The sequence below is a fragment of the Ammospiza nelsoni genome, chromosome 1, assembly GCF_027579445.1.
Source record: "Ammospiza nelsoni isolate bAmmNel1 chromosome 1, bAmmNel1.pri, whole genome shotgun sequence".
NCBI lineage: Eukaryota > Metazoa > Chordata > Aves > Passeriformes > Passerellidae > Ammospiza > Ammospiza nelsoni.
Window position 1 is genome coordinate 42,030,796 of NC_080633.1, and position 12,453 is coordinate 42,043,248.

General features: G+C 43.1%; 1 protein-coding gene across 1 annotated transcript in view; it reads left to right on the top strand.

The window, feature by feature from the left end:
• Positions 1–361: 361 nt before the first annotated feature.
• Positions 362–12,453, top strand: part of STT3B (STT3 oligosaccharyltransferase complex catalytic subunit B) — a 51,161-nt gene continuing 39,069 nt past the window's right edge. Inside the window, exon 1 of the mRNA XM_059470618.1 lies at positions 362–774. Coding sequence (XP_059326601.1) covers positions 542–774 — 233 coding nt within the window. The 5' untranslated portion in view covers positions 362–541. The remainder of the gene's footprint in view (positions 775–12,453) is intronic.

Genomic DNA, 12,453 nt, shown 5'->3' on the forward strand with positions numbered 1-12,453 from the left:
CTTCTCCTGGGAGCCCCGCCCTCCCCCGGTAGCTCCTCCCGCTCCGGAGGGGCGGCAATGTCAAACGGCCCGCTCGGGAAGAAGGGAGGACGGAAGCTGCGATCCGCCCCTGTCCCTCCCGCCCGGGTCCCTTCCGCAGCCCCCTGCTGGCAAAGCTCCCTCCCCACCCCGGCGCTGCCCCTCGGAGCCGCGCGCGCGCCCAGGGCCGTCTCCAGCCCCGCCCCTCCGGCTCCCTGACCCCGCCCCCGTGCTGTCGATGGCCCCGCCCCCCGGGCTGGCGCGCGCCGCGCCGTTCTCCCCCCCGCACCGGGGGACGGTGACGGCGGCCGCGGGAGGAGGAGGCAGCGGCAGAGCCCGGGTGCGCCAGGAGGCGGCGGGGAGACAGCGAGGAGCGCCGAGCAAGAGCGGGCGGGCTCCGCCCCGCCCCTTGCCGAGCCCCCCGCCCCCTGCCCTTCCTCCCTCCTCTCCTCCCCTCCTCCGCCTCCTCCTCCCCGCACGCGCCGGGCGGAGGGAGAGGCTGCGAGGGAGCCCCGGTTACAACATGGCGGAGCACTCGGCCCCCGACCACAAGCACAGACCCGCCGCCAACTCCGCGGCGCCGCTCCACAGCCGCGCCGGGGCGGGCGGCGGCCTGTCGGGGGGCCTGTCGCAGCCGGCGGGCTGGCAGTCCCTGCTCTCCTTCACCATCCTCTTCCTGGCCTGGCTGGCTGGATTCAGCTCCCGGCTCTTCGCCGTCATCCGCTTCGAGAGCATCATCCACGAGTTCGACCCCTGGTCAGTCGCCGCCGGGCGGGACGGGGAGGCGGGAAAGCGCCGCGCCATGAGCCGCGGCGGGGGAGACCCGCGGGTTCCCTGCGCCCTGGCCGCGGGGACGGCGGGAGGGCCCCGCCGCCCGCCCCCTGCTCCGCCACTTCGCGAAGTTGCGCCCCTGGCTGTTCCCCGCAGGGAGCCGGCAGCCGCGGCCGCCCCGGGAGCCGAGCAGGGAGGCAGGCGGAGAGAGAGGGAGGCGGTGCGGACGGGACACGCTGTGGCAGGTCGGAGGGAGCGTGAGGGGTCGCCACCGCGGCGCGGGAGAAGGGAAACGCCGGGAGCGAGCGGCGGTACCGGCGCTGGGGTGTCCCCTGCGGCGGAGACCTCGGGAACGGGGCGGCGGCAGTCCCCCCGCATCCCTCGGAGTTGCGACAGGACTCTCCGAGGGGCACGGGGAAAGAAAGTTGTGGCGCTGGCAGGGAATCGGGAGCGGGGCCGGAGTCAGGGCTGGTAGCGAAACAGTTGTGCCAGGCGTGACCCGCGCCCCGGTCCGCTCCCGCTGTCGCGGCGCCGGTGCCGTGTGCGCGGTGCGGCTTCCCGGAGTGCTCTGTGCTGGAGTCCTTGTCGGCCGGGGAGGGAGCAGGGCGAGGAATGCACTGCAGGAAGTAATCTTCATAAAAGTGACTTGAGGGATTACGGCGAAATGGGTGACATTGATTTACTGCCAGGTGTTTCGAAGCTGCGTTTCTGAGCCCAAGGACTTTTGCTGTTTCCCACACATCTTGATTTTTCCAAAGATTGCTTTCCCTCCTATAGAAGCCGTCTGTTCTTTTTCCCTCTTGGAGGGGACCGAAACCATTTTATGGATGAGATGAAGAAATGCTGCACTCGTTCCTTGCAGCAAGGCGAAGTGAAAGATGACAAGACTTGTGGGGCAGGGTTGTTGTAATGCAAAAACGTGACAATGAATTTTTATATTACTGGTTACTTCGTCCTGGGAATCCGTGGGGTTTTTAGAACTTTATGTAGGGTAAGTCGCAGATGACTTTAGAATAGTGAATTATCAGATTTTAATTTAAAATTTTACGTCTTGGGTCTCACTGTTAATTGCACAAAGGAAGGAGATGCTTCGTTTTGAAATGCACGCTAGATATTCTGTGTTAAATTTCACCTAAAATTGTTGCTGAAATTGTACTTCTCTGCAAAGCATGCACTCCACTTTGATACTTTCAAAAGCACAACTTCCTCTTTTCTAGTTGGCTTTTCCCCCCTCACTTCTCTCCCCCCCACCCGCAAATGTAATCCATTCACAAATCGTGGCTCAGAATAGTGGATAGAGAACAAGGAATGGCTTTGTTTTTAAATGCTGTGTGAAGTAATAAACCTTTGTGATGTGAAAGCCAAGTATCTCAAAATATCTTCAAAATGTCAAGTAATTGCCCATGATTTAAGTGTTTTTCTGTAGACACAAATGAATGGAAGAAGTGCAGACTTCCAATTAATAAAGTTAAGAATGAGGGGAAGCATAGTTCAAACACATCTACAGTGAGACTATGGACCTGAGTTTGTATCCTGTGAAGTAGTTACCTTCTAATCTAAATTTAAGCATAAAGGCTTTCCTTTCTATTATGGAGGAAACTTTTAGGCATGCAACCTACATTTTTTGTGCCACTTTTATTTGATTTTTATAATCAAGACTCATCCTTGTTGAATAAATGAAAATTTTACAGTGCTGAGTTGCGTAACTTCTTACTAAGCCCTGAAGGACACTAAAATGGTGCTATGGGAGTTAAGTTCATAGTAATGATCTAGCTGTAAAGATAAACTCCTGTTTAAAGCAACGTGTAAATTGATGCAAAGTCATCTTCCTGAGTACACAAACAGAAGGCATTGCTGCCTGTGCTGCTGGATGTACCCTTGTTAATTAGGGAATAGATGAAGTTGACAAAACTCATTGATTTTAATGCAGGTCTGTGAGAAGCAGTTGAAATGTCAAGAATCATGCCAGTGTCGTGTTGCTGCAAGCCAGAAATGGTAGAGGCAAATGCACTTAAGTTAATTAGTAGGAAAGAGACCTAAAATGGTAGAAACTGAGTGAAAACAAAGGACTTTCTCTATTGCAGCAGCAAAATTGTTGGAAAGAATAAAAACTTATGTTGTTCTCTTAAACAGTGTGGAGTAGCTAGATGGGAATGGTTTTTCACAGTTGCAAGGGTCTTATAAGTCTGAATGTAATATGGGAAAGGAGCTTATGAAAAGACTTGTAGCAGTGCTTTGTTTCTAATGTTTTTAAACCACTTCTTTAGCAGCTTCTCCAGGTAAACTGGATTTTTTTTTTCCAGGACAGTGGCAGTAGACTTTGCTGTGAAACAGTTTGATATTTTTCTCAATTCTTTTGGCTTTTCCTGTCAAGCTTGCGTAGGATATCTTGCAGTGTGTTGTTAAGTCAGTTACCTATTCTCTAGTATTTGTTTTGTGCTCCAGAGAGGAAACTGAGGTATATCTGACAAAATGAGGAGCATTAGACAAATCACTTATTCTTTTGAATTGAAAAATATCATTGCCTCTAAGGTGTAGAAAGCTTTCCCATTTACTTAGGAATCCTATTTTCTGGTATGGACATATGGAACCACCAAGGATAGGAAGAAAGGCAGAATTGCCTTGGGTTTTCTACATATTAGTTGAATCAAATTCCACTTTTTTGTTCCTAACATCCCTTTCAACCTGCCTTTCTGACAGTAAAACCTAGGTTTTGATTTGGCATAGAAAGGAGATTTGCTGCTTTTGTAAAATCAGCCACTGAGACTCACTTGTGTTGGCATTTCTTCCAGAAGTGACCCAAATGTAGTACGATAGTCCAAGGCAGTAAAGGGAGGGTGGTGTTTGATTTTTGATCTCCATTGAAATACAATGCCAGTGCAAGGTAAAACCAAACTGGTATTTTGAGGTCACCATGCTGTCACTTAAGAACTTGTGACCTGTACATTATGACTCAGTTTACTGGGGGTTTTTTCACACTGACTACCTATTTTATGCAGTATTTTCACTTTTTGATTTATTTCTCATGTCATGTTTACTCTCCATACTTGACCTGGTCCAGAGACTTTGAGAAATGTGTGTACTTCTTGGCAGCTTCTAGGTCAGGTGAGCTGATATGTGAAGTCAGGCAGCTCATTAAGATGTGCCATTGACAGGCCTCCAGCATTTAATTCCAGGATTTTAATCTAAGGCCAAGAACTTGAAACATGGATAGTGATGGTACATTGGAATGGAGAGATTTCATGTCTGGTTTGGCAGCTGGGTGGACCAAGAGCTTAATTTTGGTGCTGTGTACACGCAAGTGCAGAGTGAAAGCTGCACATGAAAGTACAACAGCAGATTTAACTCAGTTGCCAAGTGAGAGCATTCTTACTGTCAGATGTTGCCTTAAATGTCAACCTGGCTACAGAACCAAGGCAACCAAAATCATGGAGCCCTTGAACAGAGGCTCCTTTCTATGCACTGGTGTTCTGAAATACAGCTCCAGCATGTCCATATGCTACTGCTTTTGGCTGCTTGTATCGTATATATATATATGTGTGTGTGTGTGTATAAAAAATAATTTGTATGTGTGCATATGAATGCATATAAGATAGATAGATATAGCAAAACTGTTGCATTCTGATACTGCTACCAAGTGAAATGATAACTTTTGGTACATCAATAGTCTTCAGGGAGCACTGTCAAAATAGTACATTCATTGTGTTTGTGCAGTTCTTACCATTAAGTCACACGTATGAGAACTGTATCTGAATCATTAATCATATCCCATGACACGAGATCAAACTTCTCTTTCCCCTGAGAATTTTAACATCTTGCTAAAAGCCAGATTAGTACCAGTTACCTTAGTGAAAGCTTTCTTAGGCTGGAATACCAAAGCTCTTATGTGTGAGCATGAGACCCTCTCCCTACCAGTTTGCACGTGCAGGATGATGCACCAGTGTAAGCTTTGTCAGTTCCATTTGCCTACCTTCTCCTGCTGGGAATGTTGTCTTCTACATCCCTGCCAGCTCTTGGTAATGAAGAGCACTACCACAATCTCATACACATTTTTGGGCTCTTCCAAACCAGCAGCATTGATTTCTCCAACTACCATCTTTTTCCCTGCCATTAGAGGTGGCCATTGTTTATTGGACCTTGTTCTGAGGTAACATAATTGTCCTGGTAGCAAATATGGCTTATAGATATAATAGCAATTCACTTCCTCATCACTGATGCCATTATCTAGTGTTAGTGGGGTTTGGTGAGTGGGGATGAAGTGATGAAAATAAACCTGAGGTCAGTGTCATTGCTTGAGTTTCACAGACAGGCAGGTTTAAAGGAAGTTGAGATTTTTATCTCAGGCACAGTCAAATATACAGGTTTTGCTATGTTCAAATCAATCATGTTTGCGAGATGGATCCTTGAGCTGTTATAAACTTGTTTCATTAATGAAAACATAATTTAGCATCTATAAATATGACATGAAACCTTCCTTAAAATTCCAAGTGTGACTGAAGTGAACAGAAAAAATGATGTATGGAATTGATCAGTCATTGGTAATTGTGGGTTTGTGTTGTAGTTACCTGATTTGATAGTTGACTTCTGGAGTAGTTCTCCTCTGTTGCCCAGTGTGCAGTCTGGTTTTCTTCTTCTTGCTTGTTCTAAAGCAGTCATAGTAAATTCAGTGAGGTAAATTGTTGTAATGCTATAGCATTTTAGTTTCCTGAGCTGGTTTGCTACCAGTTTTTATATTACAGTTTAATCTCTTATTTTTGAGGAAGAGTATGAACATCAGGAGGGAATGTAAATAGTGACTGATGTTAGGGGATAAACTGAGATTGAGTGACAGAGGGAAGGCATATACAAATAAAACCAGAGCAGGTTGAGACACTGGAGCAGCAGGTGATGAAAGAAGAAGTGAATAAGAGCATGTTAAGTTGGTGTTCATAAGGAGAAGAGAAAAAATTGCGTAAAGAGGATAGTGTCGATAATACCAATTACCACTGCCCACCCAGGTAGTTCATCTGGCCACTGCTTCCCTGCTAGTGCCTCTTGCTGGGAAAATAGCAGATTGTGTGCTAAAAGAATTCTTGAGAGTTGACAGGCACTTTGGTCTCCAAACTGGATCTGTCTTTCTGGAGCCTTTCAACTCAGTACACAGTCCTGTACAAGTAAAGTGCATAAATGTGGATCTGTTTAGGAAACATTTCTCACAGACTTTAGGGTTTTTTCCCAAAACAATTCCTTTTGTTTATAATCTTAGACAACTTCCAGACCTCTAGGAAAGAATTTGATTCCAATTCAGTTTGAATATAATCACTTTGAATTAATTTTGAGATGTTGCAAATTTCATGAGATTCATATTAAGAACTTACTACATGTTCTTCGTTCACAAGTGTTTTGATTCTGTGAAGTGAGAAGTAGTCTATTTCTATTTTATTGAAATATAGTTTTTAATGTTATATTTACTGTTAACATTTGAAATGAGTTTTTATACTCTAGTAATACTAATAATTTTAACAGAATTTCAGGTAACTCAAACTCGTTTCTGCCATTTTATTATAGTAGGAAAATTATGCTAGCATAGAGTCCAGATCTGATTCAGTGGGGACTGTGTGCTCATGAAGGGAAAGGTTAGAGATTTTTATGTGGGAATAGTCTTCCAGGCTTTGCCACTGCACCTTCACCTACCCTTTAATGAGGAGGATGCAAACCAGGCATCTTTTTGACCACTTCTATTGCAGTGTGACATGGGCTGAGAAACTGTTAGCACAGGTTAGCCTGGCTTTTGGGGTCTCCCCATTATAAGGTATTGTTGACCTACTTGGAGGGAGCTGTTTTGAAAAGTAAATTTTTCTGTAAGGTTGATGTGGTGGTAAAGTCAAGATGATGTGCACTTGACTGTACTGCTTTTCTCTAGTGCTTGAGAAACTGCAAAAATAGAAATAGGTAAATATTAGAAATGTAATGGAAGAAGGATAATTTGGTAAAAGAACATTGGACAGAGTTGAAGGCGTAGCAGAAACTGCTTTGTGAGTGGGGAGACCTCAGGCTAGATTTGTTCAGTCGGAGTGATGCAGCTGAAAAGCAATTCACTGTGTGGTCTCATAAAATAGCAGTCATGCAAGAATCAAATCCCTGCTCTGTGTCTACTATTGTCTACTACTATCTTTACTTAGCACATAGGGCTCCTCTCCTCACTTGCACTACTTGTAATTGGGGTGAGCACCTCATCAGATTTCATGTGGATGCAGTACTGGGCTTATGCATGATAGGTAGGAGGGGCAGTGTTCATAAAACATGTGCAGAGACTCCCTACAGACTTCTGGTGGAAAACATATGAGGTGAGATAGAATGCTTGCAAAGTGTTGACCCGTTTATGGATTTATGGATAGCAGAATGAAACATGAAAAAGAAAACATATCCAAATGTTTTATGTAGGCTGGGTCAACTGAACCATCAAGTTTAGTTTTTAATGCCATGATTTTTTTTTAAGTGGTCTTCAGCGAACACTCACAAACACTTGACTAACTACAGCAAATGCTACAATTAAAATCCTTGAATGGACTTTTTTTGGCAGATATCCTATTATTTGAACAGCTTAATATGATCAGTTTTTAAAACAGAAATTTTATTTTATGACGTAGGGTTAGAGTGGTTTATAAAAGTTAGCTTTGCTTCCTATCATAACTCTCTCTAATAGTCTCTAGTCCTGGCAGCCTGTAATCCTAATACTCACGTTTTTGAACCTGCCTCATGTTGATCTGGTGGGGGAAGGGGAGAATAAAAATTTTAGCTAGTATAGTTAGCAAGAAAATTCAAAATCCTGTAGGAACTAAGTTTTAATGAATTGAGGGGATGCTATGTTTAGGGAGGTGTCTTTGCTGTTCCACAAGAATCTCCTCTAATTTAGTCAGGTTATTTTCCATTTCATGTCTAACTGTGCATGTGTTGCAGAGTTTCCTCCTGAATTTTTGAAAATTCCATTCTTGAAATGTAATTTTACTGACATTTAGGGCTACTCCTGAGGGCTTCTTTCTACTTAGGAAAGCTGTTAAAGCTGCTCCTTTTGTGGCCTGTGGAGCCTGCACCCTGTAGCAGGATGTGTGACAATGTTTTTATTATTATTAACTCCTTTAGCAAAACTTGGAGCCGTCAGTCTCACTACTTGCTTGGAGAGCCAAGTGAACTTAGGATATGTATTGCTCTGGCCTTTTTATAGTATGTCCAGCACACAGAGTGCATTTCCGGCCACATAGCTGAGCAGAGCTTGTGGTCTTCATCTGAGCTGTGTCTGGGCATCAAACAGAGGTGTTTATAATGTGGATAACTGCTAGGCCTGGCCTGGAGGGGTACCATGAAATTGACCCTAATGCTGCACCACACCTTACATAAGCTGAAGCAGCCTGGGGAATGAATTTAAGGATATAAATACGAATAAAATAGATCAGCTTCTGTATTTCCCAACTTACTGCTGCTTTCCCCGAGTAAAAGCTCCTTTGGCATTTTAGAGAATTAAATAGTTGCTATACTTCAAAAGTGCTTGCTATTATGTGAGGCAACATTCCTGTGCTTTAGAAAAAGAAATGGTCTGTTTTAAACAAGGAATAACTGAGTATTTGTACATGAGTGCTTTAAGAGCAGGAAATGGTATTTAAAATGTCTCTCTGCTGTGGGGGACCCGAGTCCAGTATCAAATGTTACTTTTTCAGAGCCCATCTAACATAAATAACTGTAAATGATAATATCTTCCAGGTGTTACAATGCTTATCATATAATTTTCTGTGGCAGTCAAGTGATGGGTTATGTTAGTTTGTTAGGTAAAAGAGCATGTTCAAGTTCTCTTCAGCTGATAATCCATGAGGAATTGCAAAACACCTTTTCAAAACTTCCCTTACTTAAACAAACAAATTCCTTGGGAAACTACATTGCAATGGAGGATGTGAGTTTGGCTTGATTATTATTTTTGATGGTTTTCTTAGTGGGATAACTATTTTCCTTCAGACTGTGTTACAAAGTATTATTTACATTTGTTTAAAATAGTGGCTCACTGTATGGATGGGCACTCTATATCCTGTTGGTTTAATATGGATTTTGCAGAAGGGGGAAATAACATGTAATTGTGTAATTTTAAACTGTTCTAGCATACATGTAACTACATTTTTTCAGTTCTTTATTGTTTCAGTCTCTTCAGTCTCTGTATTCTCTTTTTTACAATTACTATGCTATAAATGATAGCCAACTTTTTTAAATTCAAGAAGTGTGATTTTATTTATTTTTATTCCTATCTTCACAATAGATTGATATGTTAAGAAAGTCTAGGCATGGAAAGTACCTCTTAAAGGATGCAGCTGATTGAGAGGAACACATTTAAAAGAATGTGTGTGCTATAGCCAGAGGATTTGACAATAGAGTGATGCAGAAGCAAAACATAACAAAACAAGCTTTCCTGTCCTGAGCACTTACCTAACTTTACATCTATCTATCTATCTATCTATCTATCTATCTATCTAATCTATCTATTGTATACATTGAATGCGCTAACTCCTTGTCCTAAACGTAGCCCAAATAGCATTTGGAAGTTCGGTTAAATAACTTAGAATTTCATAAATATTTTTGAAACATTTATCTTGGACAAAGGTGATTTCATCTTCATGGTTGAAATATTTGATGATTTGGTTATTAAAGGTCTTTAAAATGTCTTTAATTCTTTCTCTGGTAATAGATAAAATGCCTTAAAGTTGCAATTCTTCTGATTTAGAAAGTCAGCAAAACAAAATTGGAGCTTTGGTATTGTATCAATGGTAACAAGGACAGTAAATGGATGTCTCCTTGACTCACTGTTGTAGAATGAGAGTTGCGAAAGCCAGTGCAGTGTTTGAGTTTTCCAAGAAGCTGGGTAATGCTACTGTGTTTTGACTTTTATCTTACTCAGGTGACTAGAATGATTCATCTATTGTCAGGTGTCTGAAGTAACGGTTGAAAAGCTATTGCATGTGTCTCACAATTAATTTTACTCTGTAACAGTTTTAATCTTTCATTCACCAAATAGGAAATGGATCTTGACACTGGAGAGACTACCTTAAAACATTAGCAACAGTATCTTAATTTGTGATGTCTCAGGTCAGCTAGTAATGACAACTGTAATTATTCTCCTATGGCTAAATGGGAGCCAAGGAAATTTTAGTGTTTTAATTTTGTATTCCAGCTTTACTTCACCAACATTAGCCCCACTCTCCCACAATAAAGCCCAGTTTTTGCTAGGCACAAGCTTGGATGTGTTTTGTGTGAAATGTGTCATGCTTGTAATTGTTCCATCACTTTATTTTCTGGCTTTTGCTTTTGGAAGTCAACTTCAGTGTTCTTTTTTCTTTATGCTTCCATTGCACTCTGGTTTCAACAAAACATTCTTAGCTATGCACATCATGGTTTTGCTTTGTGAACGTGTGTTCCACACGGTGCCATCTGCTGTCTTCTTTCAGGGCTACCTTCAAGAAGAAAAAGCTGCAGAACAGCGCATTTGTGGAGAGAGAGTTGAGAGGGCATATGGTCTGGTGGGGATTGAAGCATGAAAGGTCCTGGAACAGACCAGCTTAATTCATGTTTGGAGAGCAAGAAGAGAGAAGATTTAGGATTATGTGACCTAAGAACTGTCCCTTGAGAACTTACACCAGGTCCTCCCCAACCACTCTCACATACCCTGCAGTACATGACTTTTGAACCCCACCTGAATTGAAACTGAACCTCTTGCTTTAGCCTCCTCCTTTCCCCGTTTCCATGGGCGGCCACACATTCATTTTATGTCACAGTGGAGCAGCAGCAAAAGGATGCACTTTGATTTAATAAAATGGCTTTGGAAATGAAAGTCATCCTTTTAATGTTCTGAGGCAGAGGGGCTGTAGCTACCAAACTGTATATACCAGTGGAGCTGGCTGGTCAAAGAGGTGGTTTGCTTTTGAAAGGGCATGTTCTTGGACAGAGGATAGAGGAGGCAATGGTGGGTGTAGTCTCTGAATATTTCTGTACTAACATTTGTGACAGCTTCAAAGCATGTGTGTGTAATAGCAAGCTTAGCTCATGGTTGAAGCGTTCCCCCACCTTCACATTTTAAGTTCATTTCTAAGCATTCATGGGATTTTACTGAAATGACAGAGAAGCACAGTGAAATAGTTCAATATCTACAGTAGAATAGACTGAGCAATACTAGGAGTTTTATCACGTAATGAGAAAATGAACATGTAACTTCAAGTTCACATTGTACATGGCAGGAATTTAATATTAATTATAAATACTGTCTTAAATGCTGAGCACTGCAGTCATCACAGTACACTTAATCTTTAGCATTTCTGTGAGAATACCTAAAAAGCAAATAACATTTTGTTATTACACTTGTGTTTCCTGTGCATAGCCTTTAAAGAAATACTGGTAACCATAAAGTACAATTCATAGCAGGTTACATTAAATTCAGTGAAAACTTTGGGTTTCTTTGTAATTTAGGCTTACTTGAAGCAGTATGAAAGATACAAAATCGTAGTTCATAACTCTTTTTAAAATTCTGCTTGCCATACTTACTTGATACGAAATCAGACACTGAAAGCATCTGAATGCAAAATATGGTTAGAAAGATAAACTCCACTCTGTGAATTATGAGGAAGGATGAAGGCCACTTTCAGTTTTCAGCTACTTTCCTGGTCTCTATTGGTGACATCCTATTCCACACTGATTTGCTCCAGTGTGAGAATATACAGTCACTTTGCAAGCATCTGGAACTCTTTTTGCCCTTAGCTAGGGGCCATCATCCCTTCTGTTGGATTGTATTAATAGATGTGGATACTTTCCATCTGCTTCAGAATAAATTCAGTTAAAATAGTTGAGGTCATAGAATAATTTAAGTTGAAAAAGACCTCTTTGAGCAATGGGTCCAACCCTTAACCCGACACTAGCATGTCCCACGTCTTTTAAACACTTCAAGGGTTGGTGAGTCAACCACTTCCTGGGCAGCCTGTCCACTGCTTAACAACCCTTTAGTGAAGAAATTTTTCCAAATAACTCATGTAAATCTCCTCTGGTGCAACTTGATATTTCTTCTTGTCGTCTTCCTTGTTACCTGGGAGAAGAGGCTGACCCCCACCTGGCTACAACCTCTTTTCAGTGATTGCAGGAAGTGATAAGGTTCCCCATAAGCCTCTTTTTCTCCAGGCTGAACAAACCCAGCTCTTTCAGCTGATCCTCCTAGGACTTGTGCTCCAGGCCGTTCACCAGCTTCACTGCCCTTCCCTGGACTTGCTTCAGCGCATCACAGTGTTCTTTTTTGTCCCAAAACTGAACACAGGATTTGAGGTGTGGCCTCACCAGTGCTGAGCGTGGGGTGGCAATCCCTGCCCTGGTCCTGCTGGCCACACCATTTCTGATGCAGGCCAGGATGCCATTGGCCTTCTTGGCCACCTGGGCACAGACTGGCTCATGTTAGCTGCTGTTGAACCTGGTCCTTTTCCGCCGTTCAGCTTTCCAGCCACTCTTGTCCAAGCCTGCAGTGTTCAGTGGGGTTGTTGTGATGCAAGTGCAGGACCCAGCACTTCACCTTGTTGAACCTCATAAAAGTGGCCTTGGCCCATCATTCCAGCCTGTCCAGATGCCTCTGCAGAGCCTTCCTGCCATGCAGCAGATCAACTCCCACCCAAC